At 43.8% G+C, this 24,058-nt stretch overlaps 1 protein-coding gene across 1 annotated transcript in view; it reads right to left on the bottom strand.

The window, feature by feature from the left end:
• The window catches only part of HACL1 (2-hydroxyacyl-CoA lyase 1), a 55,306-nt gene that overhangs the window by 20,606 nt on the left and 10,642 nt on the right, over positions 1 to 24,058 (bottom strand). Inside the window, exons 3-10 of the mRNA XM_088445409.1 lie at positions 23,590 to 23,630; positions 21,967 to 22,047; positions 20,614 to 20,686; positions 20,254 to 20,331; positions 19,966 to 20,060; positions 13,758 to 13,870; positions 8,656 to 8,791; positions 4,745 to 4,850 (exon numbers count right to left, since the gene is read on the bottom strand). Of these exons, the coding sequence (XP_088301535.1) occupies positions 4,745 to 4,850; positions 8,656 to 8,791; positions 13,758 to 13,870; positions 19,966 to 20,060; positions 20,254 to 20,331; positions 20,614 to 20,686; positions 21,967 to 22,047; positions 23,590 to 23,630 (723 nt within the window). The remainder of the gene's footprint in view (positions 1 to 4,744; positions 4,851 to 8,655; positions 8,792 to 13,757; positions 13,871 to 19,965; positions 20,061 to 20,253; positions 20,332 to 20,613; positions 20,687 to 21,966; positions 22,048 to 23,589; positions 23,631 to 24,058) is intronic.

Genomic DNA, 24,058 nt, shown 5'->3' with positions numbered 1-24,058 from the left:
TAGTGTATGCCCAGCGCAGCCGACAGACAGACATTTCCTGTGAAATGTCTCCTCCCCCAGGGCGGAGCGCAGATGTCGGGCTATACACTGTGAGATTTCTCTCACAGTGTATGCCGGCGACATCTACGGCTGGCAAGCTGCATGCCCAGCATTAGGATTGGCATTTACAACTGCTAATTGTAAATAAAGACATGTGTATGTATACATGTTGGACTAACAGTAAGCAACAGAAATTTATGGTCAATATATATGGCATGCCTTATATAGGATAAGTGCCATACATAACAACTTTGATCCAATATGTTTATGTGGAAACACAGTGGCGTTGCATATATTTTAATTCACTGAATTCATTATTTTTCACTCTTTAATTGTTTTAAATTTTCGCTGCTCATTTGTCTTGTCAGACAATATTAATTAAATTAATAAAAGTTATATTTTAGATATCCTAGTGCAGCATTTTAGGCATTTCATTTTTCTTCTTCTATATTCTTTTGGCTAGGGACAAGTTCCACGGAGCCACCAGTGGAAAAAAAGGAGGCTGCACCTGTAGGAACCCCTGCAGAAAGGTCTGCTCATCAGGCAAAAACGCCAACTTGTGCTGGAAAAGGACGTAAAGCACAGAAATCTGCACTTTAAGGGATGAAAGATGGAGACCCAAATCCAGACCTGTTTGAAGAAAGGACAGGACTCGAGATAGACGATAGGACTTGGGGTTCAAACCTCAATTGAAGTAAGTTTTCCATATTCTGTGGTAGATCCTCGCTAAGGAAGGCTTCCTAGCATTAAGCATGGTACAGATCGCTGATGTGGAGAACCCCTTAGCTCTTAGGATGGATGTCTCAAGAGCCACCCTGTTAAAGCTAGACGGGCCAGATCCGGATGCAAGCACAGGCCTTGCGACAGAAGATCCGGAGAGACTTAGAAGATTCATGTACAGTGGATAATCTGCAGCAATGAAGATTATTATGCCATCTTCCAACTTCAACTTGCAGAGGATCTGTGAAATCATTGAAATTGGAGATTTAGATAACAAAAACACCCACCGAACCTCTACAGCATCTACCAAAATAGCTCCCAGGCCTCTGGTGCAGGAGCAGTACTGCGCAGCTTGTGATTGTGTAGTGAGGGCATCATGTCGATGTCCGGATGGCTCCAACGCTGAACCAGGAGTTGATAAAACCTATGGATGGAGAGACCACTCGCCCGCGTGTACATCCTGGTGACTGAGAAAGTCTGCCTCCCAATTCTGGACCCCGGGAATGTACACTGCTGGCAGGGCTAGGAGATAGCGCTCTGCCCAGAGGAGGAAACAACTTGCCTTTCTCATGGAGTCTTTACTGCGGGTACCACCTTGATGACTGATGTAGGCTATGGTTGTCTCGTCTGATTGAACCTTTACTGGCCGGTGACAGAGAAGGTCCTTTGCTTGACAGAGAGCTCTGTATACTGCTCTGAGTTCCAGTATGTTGATTGGGAGGCGGCTCCCGAGCAGTCTATCAGCCCTGAAATGTCTAATGAAAAGTTAACGCCCCCAAACTCTGAAGAATTGCATCAGTGATGAGCAAGACCCAGGCCTGTGTCCAGAAGGTGTAGCCCTTGTTCAGGTGAGATTGATGGAGCCACCACAATAGAGAGTGACTGACATCTTGAGGAAGAGCCACCATCTGAGACTTGAGATCCAGGGTAGAACGGGTCTGCCTGGCCAATACCTCCATCTGAGGACAGGAGTGACACTGGGCATACTCTACCATCTTGAAAGTGGAAATCATTGTTCCCAGGATCTGCATGCACAAATGGATACAGACCTGATGCTGCCCCAGGAAGGCGCAAATCTTTGCCTGTATGGACTGGATCTTTTCTTTTGGCAGGAATACCCGCTGAACACTGGAGTCTAGTGACGCTCTCAAGTGTAATATCACCTGAGACTGAGTCTTGGTGTACTTCCTCCAATTGATGGTCCACCCATAGGACTGTAGACGATCCGAGAGGTGGAGATGGACCTGAAGAACCTCCGGCGATTTGGCTAAGAGGAGCAAGTCGTCTAGATAAGGCAATATCTGGACCCCCTTGCGTCTGAGATGTACTACCATTACTTTCGTGAAAACATGAGGAGCCGTGGAAAGACCAAATGGCAAAGCTGGAAGTGTTTTTCCCTTACCGCAAACCTGAGGTAACGCTGATGACTGTCCTGGATAGGAATATGCAACTATGCATTCTGGATATCCAAGGAGGCCATGAACTCCCCTGGCTCCAGAGCCAGTATTATGGAGCGAAGAGACTCCATACGGAACTTCGGATCATGGAGATAATTGTTTAGCACTTCAAATTCAATATAGGACAGAACAATCCGTCCGGCATTTGGACCAGAAAAAGGTTGGCGTAAAAGCCTGTGCCTTTTTGAGATTGGAGAACTGGGGCTATAATCCAGGATGTCAGAAGAGAGTGAAGTGACTCTCAGAGATCTCCTCCCTTTCTTGGATCCACCAGAATGCCTGTGGAAAAAAATTGGGCTGGAAGATGTTCCCTGATGGTATGAGCGTAACCCTGGGATACTACTCCTCTTCCCCAATCATAATAAGTTGCCACATCCAAACATTGGAGAAAAGCAGAAGACGTCCTCCCACGCTCAAGTGGAAGCCCACCCTGTCATGCAGAAGGCTTGTCGGCTGGCTTGGTAACTGGGCGTCGGGTAGACCAGGTTCGCTTTTCTCTGAACTTTGAGTGCTTAGTCGAAGAGCCCTGGAACCTGGTGAAGGACTGACCCTTGGCCTTTCCTTGAGGACGAAAGGAGTGAAAATTAGAAGTGCGGGACCTAGGTGTCGCCGCAGATAGAAGAAAGGCTGATTTAGAAACGGCTACCGTAGTCACTATCTTGTCCAATACTGTACCGAACAGCACTTCACCAAAGAAGGGAAGAGCTTCGAGAGCCTTCTTGGAATGCGTGACTGCATGCCAGGTATGAAGCCAGAGGGCTCACCTGGTAGCGACTGCTGTGGCAGACACCTTAGAAGTGAGGATGCCGACGTTAATGGCGGCCTCACCAAGATAAGTGCCTGCTTCCCTGATATGTTCAACCAGAGACAATATTTCTGACCAATCTGGCAATGTGTGCATCCACCGGAGGAGGGAACTTCCACTTGGTCCAATCCACAGCTGGAAGAGAATAAAAAGTGAAAATGCATTTAGACACTACAAAACGCTTGTTAGGATGAGCCCACACCTCCTACAGGAGGATTTCCAGCTAAGAAGAGGAAGGGAACTCAGCTGCCACCTTCCTCTGACGTTTAAATACAGCGAAGGTAGACGTAGAAGTCTCGTCAGAATCCTTAATCAGCAGAGCGTACTTAACAACCCTGATTAGGGCTTAGACGTCCACCTTGGGTAGAGACTCCTCCGGAATAAAGGAAGTTTCCACTTCAGAAGAGATGGAGGCGTTGTCCTCACAGTCTGAGGAAACATTTGATTTGGTGTCCCACACAGAACGTGGCTTAGAGCTGTCCTGCCGTGTGGATCTGTGCTTAGATGGCCAGCTTTTGTTGGAGAGAAGTAGACTCCTGCGCTAGACCCTGTACTGACTGTGAAAAGGTCCAAGCCCAAGGTGGCTCTACGCCAGCAGGCTGTTTTCATCTCCCTGAGCAGGCAAAAAAATTGGAAAACTGACCCACACCTGTAGCAACAGTAACAGGGAGAGGTGGTATGGGGGTTGCAAGTTGGTTAGCTAGCTAGAGTTGCCAGCACTCAAGCCACCGGCAGAGGAATCATTGGAGCAGCGATGGGGCGTCCAGGATGCTGCCCCACCACCCCCCCCACTCAGTAATAAAAATAAATAAAAAACCAGGAGGACTAACAGGAGTTTTTAACTTTCTACAGGCACCAAAATAAAACTGGTCCTCTATGCTGGGGTCGGGTATAAGGGAGAGTGATCCTGTGCTGCTGGGTAACGAAATTTAACTGTTTGGTGCCCAGGCTTCAGCTCAACACTTCTACCCATTGTCATCCCTGTGTTGCCCATGGATAAATGAGAAAAAAAATTACACACTAGGGCGCCATTATAAAAGAAAGTTTGGGAACCACTGGTCTATGGTCTCAAACAGACTATGCTTTACACGTGTCCTTTTATATCGTGGTTTTAGTCATGCCAAGGATCCCCTCGCGACACGACTGCATTAAAAATGTGCAAGTTATATGCATAAATAAAACTAAAAGAACAAAACTGCGTTGCTAGCATAAACAGACCACTGGGGCTTGCAACATTTGTACATCTGTGTGCGACTGAGTCCGCGGCTTTTCCTCACAAGTACCGCTGTGCTTCATATGCAACTTTGTATGTGTGCAAAACCTGAGTGGTTAAAGTCGCAACCTAGCCCATCTGGTGGGAGTGTCTCAGTTGCACCTGGCATAAAAACACTCAGCGCATGAAGACACATCTCTTCCTCAATCAGATCATAGTGTGAGTGCAACTCTTGGAGTATATTTACGCACATTTCATGCCTCTTGCAATAACTAACTTTAGATGACACTGGTGGTAAAGAAGCTTTAAACAGTGAAAAGCAAATTTCACAGTACAATAAAGAATTGAGAGTGTCACAGGACAGACTGATTACAGGAGTCATGCGTTTTCTATATTTGTTTTAAATGGCTAATTCTGGGTGAGTTATGTAGTAGTTCCACTGCAAAATATAACATTTGCACACAAGCTTGCTGATGTGTTTCTGCTCTCCTACAAAAGCAATTTTCTGACCTGAATAATCTTCACATCTGGGCGAAATCGTGGTGGAAGACCAAAGTGCAAAATCCAGTTCAGTCTGGCGCCCAAGAGCAGTATAACATCAGCATGCTGCAGTGCACTGGTAATGTAAGACAAGGACATTCTAAGGGAATAGCTGGCCAAAGTATGTAGTCAATAACAAAGGTTAATCAATAAACAGATAATAGCAAGAACAATAAGAAAAGACATTTTAGACAACATTTTCAGCGTACAGTTCAGATGGAAAATAAAATTCTGATTGCAACATACTGAGTAAATGCCTAACCCATCTAGGAGCTCCCCCTTCCCTTCAGCACATGGTGTGTGTGTTAGTGCACAACATGCTGCCTTGGCAGGAGCAATGACTTGTCCATCCATGTCTGCTGCACATGCCCAGCTCCTACTGACCCAGTCTTTACATAGACAAGCAGAGGACAACATGCTGCCTATGGGCCTGATTTTGAATGTGGATAGCGATGGCAGCCAGAGTTACTACATTATGCTAATGTGGGAATCCGCACAGCTTCAAACGGGAAGCCGCTCTCTGCCCTCTGTATTATCGTCCATAGCCGCGACCGTCATCATTGGTATCGGCACCTGCACCTGCAAGAGATCCGTCGGAAGCAGGCCTCCCGTCCACGTACGCGCGCCTCAGAATAGCACAGAAGTATAGCTACGTGCCCACAACACTCCCATGACACTCTTAAGAGACGGTGGCCGATTGCCACCCATGAACACCCGTTTCACACAAAGAGGTTCGGCCAAGATCTGTTCGACTAGAAATCAACCCAGAAATATGTACAAATGCGTAAAGTCAATTCTGCGCAGGCAAAACTTCACCATCTAAGGCAGGGATGGGGAACCTCAGGGCCGGGTGCCATATAAGACTCTTGGAATCGTTTGGTCTGGCCCTCTGAGCTTTTTTCTGCTAACCTCATCTGGCTAGCAGGGTTCCTAGAATGGCACACTGCAGCCAGAATCTATGCAGCAGTGCCACCTGGAGCGTCCTTAGGATGCTTAAGACGGTCACATCGCTGCCCTTACAGCTCCCCAGAGCATCCTCAGGATGCTCCGGGCATTGCTGTAATCACTGGCGATTGTAGCCCCGTCTCCATGTGACATCACGCGGAGGGGGCATGGCCTGCACCAGGCCCACAAATAATGTTATATATCAAAATGGCCCTCGGCAGAAAAAAGGTTCCCCACCCTTGATCTAAGGAGCAGCGTGCAACTCACAATCAGGCCCTATGTGAGCATGCTGGAGTGGGTGAAGCAGCAGTGGCCGCCAACCAGCCATTGGGCAACCTCCCAGATACCTGTGGACCAGGATTTAGGATAAGTAAATTTTGAGTCCAAGGTTACTGTAACATATTCCACCCATAACTGCATTTTCAGTGGAATGATCCTTTAAAATAAAATAAAATGTTATGTAAGTGAACTCTTAGTGGCAGATAGTCGCGGGTGGACTCACGTGATCTGTTTACCCAGGTAAAGTGCGCAGAACTATTTCATTACAGACCTGCAATCATCTCGCGATCAGCCGGAGGCAGCAGGTACAGCTTATGTCTGTGTGTACCCTCTGAGATGTGCTAACTTACATATGACTATATAACACTACTGAAATTCAGAACTTCTACTACAGATTTTACAACTAATCATATATACAGTGCCTTGCAAAAGTATTCACCCCCTTTGCATTTTTCTTATTTTGTTGTGTCACAACCTGGAATTAAAATGGATTGTTTGAAGGTGTGCATCATTTCATTCACAGAACATGCCTACAACTGTTGTGTTTTTTTTTTTATATTGTGAATCAAACAACATTTAGGACAACATAACAGAAAACTTCAGCGTGCATAACTATTCACCCCCCTAAAGTCAGTACTTTGTCGAGCCACCTTTTGCGGCAATTACAGCTGCAAGTCGCTTTGGATAAGTCTCTATGAACTTGCCACATCTTGCCCCTGGGATTTTTGTCCATTCCTCAAGGCAAAACTGCTCCAGCTCCTTCATGTTGGATGGTTTCCGCTTGTGAACAGCAATCTTCAAGTCTAACCACAGATTCTCAATTGGATTGAGATCTGGGCTTTGACTAGGCCACTACAACACATTTAAATATTTCCCCTTAAACCACTCGAGTGTTGCTTTAGCAGTATGCTTCGGGTCATTGTCCTGCTGGAAGGTGAACCTCCGACCCAGTCTCAAATCACAGGCAGACAAACAGGTTTTGCTCAAGAATATCCCTGTATTTAGCACCATCCATCTTTCCCTCGACTCGAATCAGTTTCCCAGTCCCTGCTGCTGAAAAACATCCCCACAGCATGATCCTGCCACCACCATGTTTCACTGTGGGGATGGTGTTCTTCGGGTGATGGGATGTGTTGGGTTTGCGCCAGACATAGCGTTTTCCTTGGTGGCTGAAAAGTAAAATTTTAGTCTCATTTGACCAGAGCACCTTCCTCCATACATTTGGGGAGTCTCCCATATGCCTTTTGGCAAACTCAAATCGTGTCTTCTTATTTTTATCCCTAAGTAATGACTTTTTTATGGCCACTCTTCCATAAAGCCCAGCTCTATGGAGCGTACGGCTTATTGTGGTCACATGCACAGATACAATAGTCTCTGCTGTGGAAATCTGCAGCTCCTTCAGGGTTACTTTTGGTCTCTGTGCTGCCTCTCTGAATAATGCCCTCCTTGCCCGGTCTGTGAGCTTTGGTGGGTGGTCCTCTCTTGGCAGGTTTGTTGTGGTACCATGTTCTTTACATTTGATGATGATGGATTTGATGGTGCTCCGGGGGATCATCAAAGATTTGGATAATTTTTTGTATAACCCAACCCAGAATTGTACATCTCAACAACTTTGTCCCTGACTTGTTTGGAGAGCTCCTTGGTCTTCATGGTGTGATGCCTCTTGCTTAGTGGTGTTGCAGCCTCTGGGGCCTTTCAGAAAAGGTGTGTTTATACTGACAGATCATGTGACACTTAGATTTCACACAGGTGGACTTCATTTTTATTTATAAAGATTCTTTTGTGCAGATCCATCACATAAAATTCAAATAAGAAGAAAAAAAAATTACAGGTTGTAATGTAACAAAAAAGGTAAAAAGCCAAGGGGGGGGGGGGTCAATACTTTTGCAAGGCACTGTATATAAAAATCTAAAATATTGATTAATGCTGTAGAGATACAAATGAATAAATATCGGTTACAATATAGAAACAGTCCATGATCCTTAGGATAATACATTTCTAACATTGGCATAGCTTTATAGCTACTGAGCCAAACATTTAAAATGTTTTTTTTTTTTTTTTTTTTTTACACAAACATAATCAAGCAAAATAGAAAATGTGTACAAAGTAAGAAACCCAATGAGGCAGCATTCTGACATTACACGCTGGTTACAGGTATGTGCATTTGCAGTATGTTGGTGTAATGAGCATAGGGACTGCTGGTCTGTATGGCTACCTATATTTCTATGTAGATTACCTATATTGCTCCCATATGACTCCACAATATTTATCCCAGGTAAAACGTGGCCACTGCAAAGTGTTATGAAAAGTGAACACAAAGGAATTTCCAGTAACCATTATCAAGGTCACTGGTACAGATATTAATCATTTCACAATACTGAGAGAAAGTGTTATTGCCAGTGGACTACAACAGTTAAATGGGTCTAAACAACTACTTATACATGTTGTCAAATCTATTTCTATGGATGACATTATCATAGAGGAGCCTATACTTACAACACCAGAATGTTTTTTCGCTTTTCCTTTAAAGAATTCCTGATTACTTTGGCATTATGCTCACTAATTCAGCTCCAAGGATGACTCTCGATTGTCCGATCAAGAACTTATGTCTGACCGGAGATTAAACATGATTGATCACTAAACTCCTGGAATATTACCTGGACCTGGCTGCAGATACACAATATGGATGGTTGTCAGGTACAACCCCTTTGCCCATTGGAGTTGGTAAAAATGGCAGTCCGCATTCATCCACCAATCTCCGTACGGTGTACTCTGCACATGAGAAGGCAGCACCTGAAAACGTAGGAGTAATAAAGACAAAATAAGACCATTATTAAATGAGAGAAAGGGAGACGCACATTAAGACAAGTTACAGTGTAAGATGGGAGCAACGACATATAAAAAGGAAACTTAAAAATAGAAGAACACCAGGATGTATGATGCCAGATGGGGAGGAGTGCACAATTTGGGTCACTTAACATGTATTGCAATCTATGCTACAAACATTCCCTGTTTCTCAAACACAGATAATTTTAAAGTAGCTATACAGTGCATCCGGAAAGTATTCACAGCGCTTCACTTTTTACACATTTTGTTATGTTATGGCCTTATTCCAAAATGGAATAAATTAATTTTTGTCCTCAAAATTCTACACACAATACTCCTGATAACACAGAATTATGTGGATGGACATGTTCCTTCGGCAATTCACGAATATATGCATGTTTGTGTATTTGATTATTTCCTGCACTGCAATTTAAAGTATATAGAAATAATTGAGAATATATAAATTAGTTGTGCGAGTTGCAGAAGACTGTATTTGTCGAATGGCCTCAGGCCTAGAGAGGATAAGGCCTTCCCTTTTCTCTTTAAAGTAAGCAAATCTGTGTCCTGATGCAGCAGCCATCTTGTTTAATATTTTAGCAATAAGAATTATGGGTTTTAAATGTGTCAAGTTTTAATGTGTGCAGAACAGCAGACAGCAAGTCTCAGTTTTTATAAACAAAAGGAGTTAAATCAAGATAGCATTTGTCTGTAATAGTCAGAGGTGAAGGCTAGATGAGCAATTATGTTAGAATTCTACATGGCAACAGAAAGATAACACCGAATAGTGTCAATATTATGGTTAAGACACCCATAACCAATTAAGGACTAGCATGTACGAATATTAAATAAATTAATATTCCCCATTGGGTTAACAGGAGGTAAGCCAAAATGATAGTATAAATCTTAGCAGAGAGAGAGGGAGAGGGAACAGTCGGAGGACAAAGGAGAGAGGGCACACAACGAGGGTCTGGGGGTGTCGGGTGCCTTTGCCATCCATACGCTTGAAATTGACTGACTGGTATGCTGCACTGGGTGTCACAAATTTATTTTACAAGTATTCCCTACTGTGCTGTTAATATAATCTATGTTTTTGTTGTGAGTCTGCACTGGCAAACTACATGTATAATTAAGCCGTCTTTAAGTAAAAGCATTGTAATTTTTTTAGAATCTGTATTTGTGTGAATTATTTAATTTCTCTTTGTGACGGGTAAGGTTTATAAGTAATCTACAACACATCGCGTTATCACCCCATAATGACAACGTGTAAAAAGGTTTTTTTGAGCTTTTTGCAAATTGAATAAAAAAAAAAAACGAAGAAATCACAGGTACATAAGTATTCACAGCCTTTGCCATGAAGCTCAAAATTGAGCTCAGGTGCATCTTGTTTCCACTGATCATCCTTGAGATGTTCATACGGCTTAATTGGAGTCTACCAGTGGTAAATTCAGTTGTTTGGACATGATTTGGAAAGACATACACCTGCCTACATAAGGTCCCACTCTTGACAGTGCATGTCAGAGCACTAATCAAGCATGAAGTCCAAGGAATTGTCTGTAGACCTCCGAGAAAGGATTGTCTCGAGGCACAAATCTGGGGAAGGGTACACAAAAATATTTGCTGCTTTGAAGGTCCCAATGAGCACAGTGGCCTCCATCATCTGTAAATAGAAGAAGTTCGGAACCACCAGGACTCTTCCTAGAGGTGGCCAGCCGTCTAAACTGAGCGATTGTGGGAAGGGCCCTAGTCAGGGAGGTGACCAAGAACCCGATGGTCACTCTGTCAGAGCTACAGCATTCCTCTGTGGAGAGAGGAGAACCTTCCAGTAGGACAACCATCTCTGCAGCAATCCACCAATTAGGCCTGTATGGTAGAGTGGCCAGATTGAAGCCACTCCTTAGTAAAAAGCACATGGCAGCCTGCCTGGAGTTGGCCAAAATGCACCTGAAGGACTCGCAGACCATGAGAAACAAAATTCTCTGGTCTGATGAGACAAAGATTGAACTCTTTGGCATCAATGCCAGACACTATGTTTGGAGAAAAACAGGCACCGCTCATCATCAGGCCAATACCATCCCTACAGTGAAGCATGGTGGTGGCAGCATCATGCTGTGGGGATGTTTTTCAGCGGCAGGAACTGGGAGACTAGTCTGGATAGAGGGAAAGATGAATGCAGCAATGTACAGAGACATCCTGGATGAAAACCTGCTCCAGAGTGGCCCAGCCAGAGCCCAGACTTGAATCCGATTAAACATCTCTGGAGAGATCTGAAAATTGTTGTGCACCGACGCTTCCCATCCAACCTGATGGAGTTTGAGAGGTGCTGCAAAGAGGAATGGGTGAAACTGTCCAAAGATAGGTGTGCCAAGCTTGTGGCATCATATTCAAAAAGACTTGATGCTATAATTCCTGTCAAAGGTGCATCAACAAAGTATTGAGCAAAGGCTGTGAATACTTATGTACATGTGATTTCTTAGTTGTTTTTTTTTTTATAAAATTTGCAAAAATCTCAAATAAACTTTTTACATGTTGTCATTATGGGGTATTGTGTGTATAATTTTGAGGACAAAAATTAATTTATAAAATTTTGGAATAAGGCTGTAACATAACAAAATGTGGAAAAAGTTAAGCGATGTGAATACTTTCCAGATGCACTGTATATCAACAAAAATATCAGTTTTCATTGAATAGATCGGTAAAGGTCAGTGCAGATGGTCACGTACAGTGTATACAGCTCTTTTTTGGCTTGCCTCCACCTGTCCCCAATGGAAGCAGACTGCCCATTATACAGTCCAGTGTTTGTTTGTTTTTAGCTGGCCAGCAGGTAGTGATCCGGTGCTGTGACGGGTACACACCTTTTACATTGGATCGCTAAGTGGTGGTACCTATCATGGCCAATGCAATACAAGTTGTTATTATAGTGAGAGGTAGAGTGTACAGCCAGTATAATAGTGTGCAGGGGTCAGGCTGGATTAAGTATAAATATATGTTAATTGTTGTCTCCCAGGCATGGATGAGGGATGCCCTAAAATCATCACCAGAAATAAGCATATACTTCACAGCTATTCACAATTATTCTTATCACTATTACAGCAATATAATACACAGTGGCATTTTGACATGCAAGTAGTGTTCTCCCCAAGATCAACTAAACAAGTGATCCACCCAGCTCTTTTTTACACACCACCCAGCACTCTGACTGCACCAATCAGATAGCTTCCCCAGAGTGAGCACTCAGCAGAGCATAACCAGCATCACAGAGCTCTGCCAACAGCGCCCAATTGTTAGCCGAGCAGTGGGGAGCTATTGGCTGAGCTGTGTGTCACATAAATGCAATGCTGGATGCACTCTGGATGAGCAATCTGAATGGGGTCTGGCTCTTAAAGACGTGGGAGGCATCTCTAATGAGAAGGAGACCTGTGTCTCTGATCAAAGTAACACTTTGTTTACGTTACTGTGACAGGCACAGTCACAGATCTTCATCCATCAGAGATCCCCAGAGTCGTGCTTCACTGAGGTAACCATGACAGAGAGGGCAGACGTGCACTGTGTCTCAGCATGCATTGCTGGACATGATTATATCTGTCCAGCCAATAAGTGGGCAACATCTGCAAGAGTCTTTAAAAATTATATCAAGATTTTTTTTATTATTGCCAAGTATTACACTGCCCCCACCCGGCTACTTCTTAATATCAGCCGGCTGGCAAACATTTCTGGGGAAAACCACTGTGAAAGGTTTAAATAAAGGGCACTAAAAAACAAACAAACAAGAACCTAAACACACACTATTGGAGTTTATTGAAATCAGGAACCAACATACTGCTTATGCTGGGCATACACTGCCAGAGAAAGTGCCAGTTAGACCGACAGACATTTAGGGCCAAATGTAATAGGGTGAGAGTTTAGAAAATGTGAGAGTTTAGCAGTAAACTCTCACATTGGTCGAGATTTATCTTCAAAATGGGAAAACATCTGGATGAGATTTTAAATCGTGAGAGTTTTCTAAGTCTAAAAAAACATGCAAGTTCGCTCTGTTACTTTACTTTTGGACTCTATTACATTGGCAAAGTTTAAAAAGTGTCAGAAACTCTCACTTTCTAAACTCTCACCCTATTACATTTGGCCCTTTATCTGGCAGGCTGACACCGTGCAGATATCGCGGGCATACACTGTGAGATATCTCACAGTGTATTGGCCCCGATAACTGTGCTCCGCCCCAGGGGGGAGACATTTTCCCGTTCTTTCCCTGTGAAGGGATAGGATAAATGTCCGTCGGTTGGCCGTGGCTGGGCATACACTGCCCAATGTGGCCACCATTTAACTTACAAAATATCGCATCAGACGTGCATGCTGGACGATCCGGCATGCCCGACCGATCAATATTTTTATCATTGATGGGTTGCACACAAACTACAATTATCGGGGCGATCCGCCAATATCGGACGGGTAATTGTATAGTGTATTTCCAGCATTAGTGACAGACTGATATGTCCTTAAGTTTCAATCTAAGATATCCCTGAACCAAGCTCTAATGTGGAGTTACTCTAAAGCAGCAAGAATTATTGCTTTACTTACAAATGCAGCGTTTCCTTGAAAGGGGGAATATATATTTATATATTGTACACGACTAGGATAATGTGACTTCGCATTTACTGAGATCACTCAAGCCACATCTCTGTATTAGAATTGAAGTATACATTCTTGTACGCATGATGCAGAATTACTGCTGTTTTTTCTTACTTGGATGTGCAACACACACACACACACACATACACACGAAGTATGCTTTCTGGTAACAGAATATTTCTGCATAAGGTTTAAGTGCAAAATGCATCAAACTCTAAATAAGACCTTATATGTACAAGAGCTAAACTGGTCAGAGCCCCAAATCATCTCACGGTATCACAGATGGATATTGCTAGTATGGAAACTGTACCTTTTCCCACTATTACCAGGGGCTTTTCTGCATTCTTCAGCGCAGTAACAGCTTTGAGTACTTCTAATGGGTCAGCCAGGCTGATGGGACGTGGCAAACAGCACCCAGTGTATCTTGAAGGAAGACAAATCGAGAAATAAAACTCTGAGGAATTGTATCTTATAAACAAGTCATTATTTGGAATCTATATTTGGCTATAACAGACAGTGATATGTACTGAACACAGATCTGCCAACAATCAGCATGTTAGTATTACTAAAATGTATCCAATTGTCTGCCTGATGCATAAAAAAAATCCCCCCGTAATTAATGATGCTGCTACGTTTGTGGGTATGCATGACGGGATCGGTATGAATGACCGCCGGACCTATGTCCAATTCCAACGCTGGAAGACCGGCAGCAGTGAAGATCCCGACAGGGTAAGTAACTAACGATCCCTATACTTTCCCCCCCCAACCCACTTTTAGGGATGCCTAACCCTAACCTCCCCCCACCTAGTGCCTAACCCTAACCCCCTCGTAAGTGCATGAACCTAACCCTCTCGGGGGGGCCTAACCCTAAACCCCCCCCCGGGGGTGCCTTACCCTAACCCCCCCTTCCCCTAGCCTAACCATAACCCTCCCGGGGGGGGTGCCTAACCCTAAGTTGCCCCCGGGAGCCCCTAACCTAACCCTCCCCCCCACGCGGCTGCCCACACCCGCCGCCCGGCTTACCTTCGTTCGGTATGTTGGGCGTTGGGCTCCCAGCGTAGAGATAATGATAGGCATCAGGATTTCTACGCCTATCATTAGTCCCCTGTCGGGATTGCACAGTCGGCATTTCGACCGTCGGCTTCCTGACTGCATACCATACAGGACAATGTGCTCATTGGGAAGTTTAAAGAAAAACAACCACTCACTTCAAGCCCCGCTTCATTCTGGAAAACCAATTTTTCTTATCAAATACTACTTGTTCCAGAATTACTTACATCTCTAATTAATCATGAGAGTGAGGTTGTGTTGTGGTCATAAATATATGAATTTCTATTACATGGTATTTGTGCACATATAAATGTGCGTACCTGTATCAAGCGAGTCTTGTTGATACAAACATTGGCCATTAAAAGCATAGACCGACACCTGTTTAATAGCACCCCAACAACACCTGTCCTTATGAGTGGGGGAAGGGAGCGGAGAACATATATCTGGGCCACCTACTAATCAAATGAAGCACCACTATTTCCCCGCTGAATCTCATATACTGTACATCTTACCAGGTAAAACAAAATATATTTTTTGCATGTGGTCCTAATGACACATGAATACAATTATACTGCTCAGCTAAAAAAGAAAACCCTTGATCCGTTTAGCTCCTCCCACTAGATGCTTAAAACTTCTGCACCCCCCATGCACATGCTGCAGTGTTTCAATACAGACCCATGTGCTTAACCCAAATGTGCCGATCTGCACAAAAATAGCCAGAGGACATAAGAATATGTAAATATGCTCCAGGGGTGTGCTTTTGCAAATTCCTAAATGATTCTTTACACAAATTATGGCAATAAAACAGAGTTGGGGTGTGTATTGGTTCATCACTTTCCCTACATGTGAATCCACAGGAGACCATGGAGCATACAGTACAGTGGGAACATACAGTACAGTGGGAACATACAGTACAGTGGGAATCTGGTGAAAAACAGTTATGCCCCTGCGGTTACCAAAGAGGAACGGTGGGAGTCTCTAAATGGCAGATTCCTAGCAGAACAGGACAGCGCTTGCTAACTTTGTGCCACACAAATACGTAAAAAGAAATGAAGACCTGACAGGAGGTGGAGCAGAGATCAACAAGCACTAACATTATTATATGCAAGTTATTAGTTAATAATTGGATACGGTCTAAAACTATCTAAGTTATTGAAGCTTATATTGTTAGGTGGAAATGAAAATGGCCCAACTTGATTAAGCAACCAAGAAATGATCAGCTAGTTCATGATGTTTTATGCTGCCCTAAACATACTATATAGGATTATACCCCTGAAAAGCTTGAAGCCAATACTGTAGTTATATAAGTATCTCAAAAATGTATTCAAAGCTGTTTCCTGTTAATATTGTATTTACAAATAATATATCAAAGGTCTGACAAATTTATATGGTACAAAGCCAAATATATAAAGAGATGTAATAAGGTCGAAGTTTTTTGAGTGAGACAAACTCGGAGCTTCATGCACATTTAAATGTCCGAATTTGTCTCACAACTCTCCAAATGTAATAGCCTGCGAACTAGCGAGTATGAGGCTATTACATTGTGCGATAGAGTGTGAGCGTTTTCTCCTATGAAAACTCAGACCTTGCATTACAAGGTCCGAGTTACACAAAAGCCTTCACAGATCAGCAGTGTCGGACTGGGGCATGACGGGTCCACCAGGGAAATGTAACGGAAGGGGCCCGCTGAAGGGGTGTGACCAATTGGTAGGTGTGGTCATTAACTGAAGTGGTGTGGCCAATGAGCTTTAGGAAATTAGAGATAAAAATATTATGAATGGAGGCCAGGTTATTGTAGACATATCTAGCAATCCAGAAAGTTCCCAAGAATGTTGGAGGGAAGTGGGGAGATGTAGCAGGATTACCGACAACCAGAAGAAGGAGCGGGGTTAGTAGGAATAGGATGTATGAGGAAGATTTATAGGTGAGGGGAGTATTGTGGCAAGAGTAGGTAAGTGAGGGGATGTAACTATGGATGGCAAAAGATATTATAAGAAATGGGGTACTAGAGAGGATTAAGGTGAAGGCCAGTGGGTGAGGTGAAGGATGAGTTAGTTAGGAGTAGGGGGAAGAAAAAGGAAGGCGCAGAGGAGGAGAAAACCCAAGTATTGTGCCTGGTCAGCTGTGCGCTCTATAGATATGGCTCTCCTTCAGACTTCAGGCAGATTTCCCCACTGCTGCTGACACATCCATCAACTCTAGAGCTCTCTCACTGTAGAGAGCAGAGCAGCATGTGGTAGGAGTCTGGGGACAAGAGGCAGAAGCTGGCAGGTAAACCTGGCTTGTGGGGCCCCTGAGAAAGGGGCAATTTAACATCATAATTAGGCTGACTGCAGCCGGGATCCCCGATCCTCACAGAACTACTCCCAGTGTTAGGCTCTGCCCCCTGCATTAGGCTCCATTCTTGTTGCTGAGCTGCTCCAGAGCAGCATGTGGTAGGGATCTGTGGAAAAAGTGCAGGTGTTGGGAGGCCATGCCTAGTACTGGTCGTGGGAGGGCAAGGGGCACTTTCACAGGCTGGACAGCAACCCCTCCCGATCGCGGCCTGCTAAGCCCCACCGGGTAATTACCCGATTCACCGGTAGCCCAGTCCAAGCCTGCAGATAAGCGAGATCCGTGAAGGTTTCTGTGTTAAAAAAATAGTAAACATAAAATGGAAGCTGCTCAAATCAATTTGGCAATACTCTTCAGGTGCATGAATGGGAGGGGTCATGCTAGACAGAAACACAGAAAGGGGAGTATCCCCTAGATATCCCCCCAGCACACTAAATTGTACCTGCAACAATACTTGAAATCTACAGTATATGGTAATAGAAATTCAGAGAAATTTGTTGCATGCATTTGTAAGTATAAGTACATGGTAAGCTGCCAGGCCACTTCACGGCTTCTCTGATACTGGGAGGCCCTACTCTGCATGATAACAGAACCCACTCTTGGCCATGTAATTATCTATTGTAAGGCCTCATGCAGAGTAGGGACTGCCAGTATCAGAGAAGCCGTGAAGTGGCCTGGCAGCTTACCATGTACTTACAAATGCTTGCAACAAATATCTCTGAATTTCTATTACCATATAGTTTTCAAATATTGTTGCAGGTACAATTTGCTGGGGGATATCTAGAGGATACTCCCCTTTCTGTTTTTCTGTTAAAAAAAATAGTAAACACAAGCATAACCAGCCCTGGGCTCTGTTGAGCTTGTCCTGGTTCTTAAAATACAGAGGAAAAAGCGTAGGGTTCCTTTGTATTTTATGAACCAGAACCGGCCTGTGTTGAGCAGGTCCTGGCTGTGGAAATACAGGGGACAAAATGAGTAGGGGTCCCCTGCACTTTCCATAACCAGCACCAGACTCTTTCTAGCGGGGGTGTAATGCCACAGCCAGGGAACCGTTTCACCGGGTCCCCCGGCCAAAGCAATATAGCTGACAGCTAGTCACACCAGGCCGGGGATCCCTGGGGAGGTGGGGACCCCCCAGATAAAGGGGTTCCCCCTCTACAGGGCACACCAGGCCTGAGCTGATAGCCAGGGGCTATCGCCAGCACCCCTGGCCGGTGGGTGCCGGGTTGATTGTGTTAAAAGTGTAAAAAATAGAATGATTAATATGGTCTTTTACTGCAGAACTAGGGTCCTAGCAAGCCTCCCCGGCATGCTTGTACTTGGAGAACCACAAGTACCAGCATGCGGGGCACTAAGGGCCTGCTAGTTCACCTGCAAAAGAAATATTAAAATAACCACAAGACACACGAACCGTGACAGTAAAATTTTATTAAAGCATACTTGCACACTCACAAATACTCACCTAGAATTCCTGTAGCCATTCACATCCACTTTTCCAGTAGAATCCACGGCACCTGTAAAAAAAATCCATACTCACCTACCCCTTCTTCCGGTCCTCTTCCGGGCATCCAATGTCTTTGGAAAATAAAACAAGCCTTACTCGAACCCATTGACAGGTACCGTCCTCTAAGGCCGGTACCTCGCAAATGAGGGGCTCAGCTGCTGCATTTCCTATATAAATGCTTTGGCTGAGAAAGGCGGGCCCAATGGTTTAGAACCGCTAGGTTACTAAAGGTTAGTTGGGGCTGGTTATGCTTGTGGGGGGGAGAAGGGGCACGTAATTTAACGGTTTACTTTTTTTACACACAGAAATATGCACGGATCTCACAGATCTGTGCATGTTTCTGTGTAACTCAGACCTGCTCAGGCTAGACTCTCTATCCTGAAGCAGGTCTGTTTTAGTGTGCAAGTTAAACATTCGCACTCTGGGCCTGATTCAGACCCGTTCGCGAGTGCTGAGCACTCGCAAGCGGGTCGATGGTGCCCTAGTGAATCAAGCCCTCTATTACATTACCAGAGTTGTATCCTCACAATGCCAAAACATCTGGATGCGTGTTTTGCCATTGCGTGTTGCGGGGGTGTGAGAAACATGCAAGTTTACATGTTCTCGCACACTATTACATAGGGTGAGTTGTAAAAATGTGCGAGTATAGCTCTATACTCGCACATTTATAAAACTCGGACCCTATTACATCTCGCCCAACATGTCTAAAACTGAGCTGATTATCTTCCCACCCTCCTGAATAACCTCACCTCCCACAATTTCATTATCTTTGACAGCACCACCAACTCCTCTAGCCCACAAGTGCGCCGTCTTGGAGTCATCCTCGACTCCTCCCTCTTCTTCTAACCACACATTCAGTACCTTTCGCAGTCCTGCCATTTCCATCTCAGAAATATCTCCATGATCAGACACGTTCTCACACTGTAGGCAACTAAGACTCTCATCCACTAACCAGTTATCTCTAGACTCGACCACTGTACCTCCTTATCTGGCCTCCTTGTGTCCCACATCTCTGTACTCCAATCTGTCCTCAATGCTACTGCCCTGTTCATCTTCCTTTCCAAATCTGCCTCCCTCTCCTACAAACCTTACACTGGCTCCCGTTCCCCTTCAGAATCCAATTCAAGTTCTTCACACTCACTTACAAAGCTGACTCAATCCTCTCCTATTTACATATCTGACTCCATCTTCCATTAAACTTCAACCTACCCACTTCGCTCCACAAATGAACGCGGCCTTACCGCCCTCCTCCCACTCCTGCCTCCAAGATTTTGCCTGTGCTGCTCCTTTCCTCTGGAACTCTCTCCCTCTTGGACTCTCCACCTCTGTACAAAATTAAACACAAGCTCTCAAGACCCACTTCTTTATCAAAGCTTTCCAGCTCTCATTCTTACCAAGTGCTCCATGTACCTTGCTCACTGTCTCTCCCCTCTGTGCCATCCCTGTCTGTCTCCCACTGCCCAATAGAATATAAGCTCTCACCGGCAGGGCCCTCTTCCCTCATGTGCTTTTCTTCCCCTCACTTATACAATCATCAACAATTTAAGACCCCCACAAAAACACCTAAAGACTTTAACAAGAAATCTGAGATCAAGCCTTACATTAGTCACAAAAACTACTATGCACATACCTCACATCACCCCTGGTAACCATCTTATTTACAAAGTCTCCGGGAATGTCAACATAACAAGCACCAGGTCGACCATACATGCTGGTTCTCACAGCCTGGGAAAAAGAAAAGCAATGATGAAGACTGTGTTAATCTGATCATACTGTACCTTATTCACATGGAGTCTCCTAGAGTAGAGGTGGCCAAAGACTATCCAATAATGATGAAGTCAATAGGTGTGCTAATTCAGTAAACAGAATAAATAATAATAAAAAAAATAATAATAATACAAAAAAAAGGGAAAAATACCTTTTCAATCACAGACGGTATGGCTTCCAAGCTGCTGGGTCTAGCAGATAATTTGCTATACAGTCTACAAGTTTCCACCTAAAGAAAACAAAACAAATAAAAACAAACAAAACCAAACAGAAAATAAAAGTAATGTGGTAGTCATCATCATCACCCTTCCAGAAAATCACAAGTGGTCTCTATGCCGTTAAAAGGTTACAATTGTCTTCTGGATGTGATTCCAGACCCCCCACCTTGGCTAGTTGGAAAGATTAAATACAATATTGGTTAGAACAAGAAAGTGTTTAATAAAATCTGGGACTCTTGATTTAATTAAAAATTCCCATCCTCATCTAGGAATTAACTTTGAACTTAGAGTACCTGAGGAAACTCTTGGAAAGCCCCCATTGTTTCTTGGTTAGTATCAGAAGATCCTCCCAAAACAATAAGCGGCCTAAAAATAAAAATAATATAACGTCAATAAATCTAAACATTCACCAGAAAATAACAAAAGTATGTTGTATAGCAGCGTTTCAACCCTCAAGTTTTCCCAACAGGTCATTTTTTGAAGATTACTTTCTGTGGGAACAGGTGGAATAATTACTAACCCAGCAAAATACTGCAGGTTAATTTACCCATACATGACTACAAGCCCCCATACACTAGCTACAGTTTTGGCCAATTCACCGCTCCCCAGATGCCGGTGTGGGCACATCGGAGAAATCCAACTGATTTGCCAAATGATCTTTGTAAAAATCATGTAGAATTTCACAGATTCCCCGACGGATAGACAATCATCAATGGTCACTGGTCGGCATTTCCAGCCAGCGGTTCCAGTCTGTTCAGGAAATCCACAAATTGCCCTTAAAGAAAGCCACAAAACATGGCCAATCAGTGGTACTTGAGGACTGTGGTTAAGTACTACTGTTGTATAGTATTTCCCATGATTTTGTTATTTTCTTACAATGTTATATTTAGCCCTAAACATAGACAGTTCTTTGTTACTGAAAAAAAACTTTGGAAAGTAATGGATTATTTAATTTACCCAAGATTGATAACGGTCTAAACATTAAACACTGGTAATCCAGCCAGACAGAAAAGATTTGCACACCATTCAAAATAAGCAGTAAGGACCTTTGTTTTTACATTTTGGGGTGTTGCAGTACCCTCTTCTCAAGATCTAAACCCCGTTGCCATGATACACACCCAAATTTTGGAGTAATCGTCATACCAAGCTATAGTGTAATTGTATGGTCTCATGTAGGCATTACTTTGTGCTTACAATTATTGCAGTAGTTGTACCAATACCTTAGACCAGGGATGGGGAACCTCAGGCCCAGGGGCAGTATAAGGCCCCCGGAATTATTTGGTTTGGCCCTTTGAGCTTTTTTCTGCTAGACTCATCTGGCTAGCAGGGTGCCTATAATGGTACCCTGCAGCCAGAATCTATGCAGCAGTGCCGTCTGCATTGTCCTTAGGACGCTTCAGACGGTCCCTCCGCTACCCTTACAGCTTCCAGGAGCATCCTCAGGATACTCTGAGCATAGCTGTAATCACCGGTCATTGTGGCCCCACCCCTGTGTGATGCCACACAGAGGGGGCGTGGCCTGCACCAGGCCCGCGAATAATATTATATATATATATATATATCAAAATGGCCCTAGGCAGAAAAAAGGTTCCCCACCCCTGCCTTAGGCCATAAAAAAATATCAAAACAGTAAGAGAAGAGATTACCAGCAGTTCATGTTAGAATTTGCCATGCCACTAAGAGCATTAATAAGGCCAGGTCCGGACACTACGAGACACACGCCAGGTCTGAAAATAGAAAATACATCTGGATTTGTTAATGAAGGGAAAGCATGCAACATGATTTACCTTACACAAAATACAATTCTTTTAATATGTAGTTTGTAATCTGAACAAAAAAGTTTACTAAAAAAAAAAAAAAGTGTAATACTTATATCCTCTATCAATAATAGAAGTAGTTGCCTTTAGCACTTTCGGATGATCTTAATGTCTTACATTCCTGTGAATTGGAATCAGCTTAAGAAATAACTCTTCTTTTACACAACCATTACCATTAAGATGTATCTGTACTACTTGACTTAACTAGCTCACTAATAATTATGACACCTCCTTCCCAGGTTGGAGAGTGATCACCATGACATCTGCCTCTCAGTAACAGATAAGGGTAAAGGTACAGCTAGTGTAGCATGGAGTTGAAAAACAAAAATGTATGTGTTGCTTTTGGACCTACCTAAAATATAATGGAAAATCAGAAAAGCGGTGACTATTAATTTATCTTGTCAGAATCGTTATTAATGTGGCCTTTTAAACTGGGTATGACCCAGACTGAAACAATATATCGTACACATTGTATAGTGTGTACGCCCAATCCATCGTTCACTGCATCGTCCCATCTGCGCTGCAGTTACATGCAGCATGCAATGATACATAGCGCCATCATATGCCAGTGGGTACGGCACGCGAGATGTATCATTACATCACATCGTCGCTGGGTTGCATCATTGTTTGGTGTGTACAAAGCTTTAGACTCTGGGTCAGTTAAGATAACGGCCAGCTCTGTACCCTGCTACAAAGATTCTCTCCCAGTTATAAATCCTGCTAAATTCTATGTATTTCACATATATTCCATCCAGCTGAAAACATGTACAGACTGAGGTGTTACCACAGTGAGACCATTTTACACTCAAATTCCTATACAGGAATGGACTGTCACTGTTGGCCGGTGCGCAGGGCCAGATTAACAATGGGGCGGATGGAGCTCCAGCTCCAGGCCTCCAAATAAAAATAGGCCCATCATCATGACAGCATGATGTTTACTGACTGTCTGCTGACCACATGGTTAGCCATGAATCATAAGTAGTGAAATTGTATTTCAGGTTACCTCACAAAATATAATTTTTTTTCTTTTACATATTTAGGGAGACATTGGTGTTGAGATTATAGCGGGTGTATATGCCCATGTGGCTCTGGCCACACCACACAGCACTGGTCACACCTAATCTGCTTTTCTAAATAGGCCCTTAATCATTTTTAGCTCCAGGCCCATGTGGCCCTCAATCCAGCCCTGCCGGTGCGGACATGGTGACAGGGGGGTGGGAGGAGTCAGGGATGCCGGGAGTAGGCGCCAATATGTGTGTGATGCACCAGCAAAGTGTTTGTTTGCTACCCACAGAGCTGTGTTTGGTTCTCTCTACATCATGCTACATTGTGTCATTTTGATTCATAGACAGAAATATTTTTAATATTGGGAACATACAAGTTTAAGGAAGCAGTGGTGGCTTGGATATCATGGTTTCTCATTTTTCTTCCACTAACATGTATTCTACTTACCGGCCTGTGAGGTATCCCACTGCTGAGGCGGCATAGCAAGCCTGAAAGATAGATTACAAAGAAACTTTATTCTCTAACTATTTAGGGAGGACTACCGACTCCTCCCATGCTGTGATGTCATCATAGATAAGTAGCTATGGAATGTAACTTTTATTGTACTGTATGAAAGCATGTGTGATTCTCTGATGTCACCATGCAGATGAGGTGTAATAGGATATGGCTGGTACTACGCTGAATTATAGCTTATAATGTCTGACTTTCACTTGGTTTCTGGGTGTTTCTTGTCTTCTATAAACTGCGGTTGGGTTGTCAGCCCTGCAGGAGCCTTCTGCTACATCTGGGACGCAGTGTAAAACGGAGATCACATGCAGGGATGTCAGCTACGCTGTGGGGACCTCTGCAGGATTCCCTCTATTTGCAAATGGGGTGTGAGGATATTGGAACAAATCATGCCCTTATGGATAGTAAC

The sequence above is a fragment of the Taudactylus pleione genome, unplaced genomic scaffold (assembly GCF_031769625.1).
Source record: "Taudactylus pleione unplaced genomic scaffold, aTauple2 ptg000380l, whole genome shotgun sequence".
NCBI lineage: Eukaryota > Metazoa > Chordata > Amphibia > Anura > Myobatrachidae > Taudactylus > Taudactylus pleione.
This window is presented reverse-complemented; position numbering and strand designations above follow the sequence as displayed.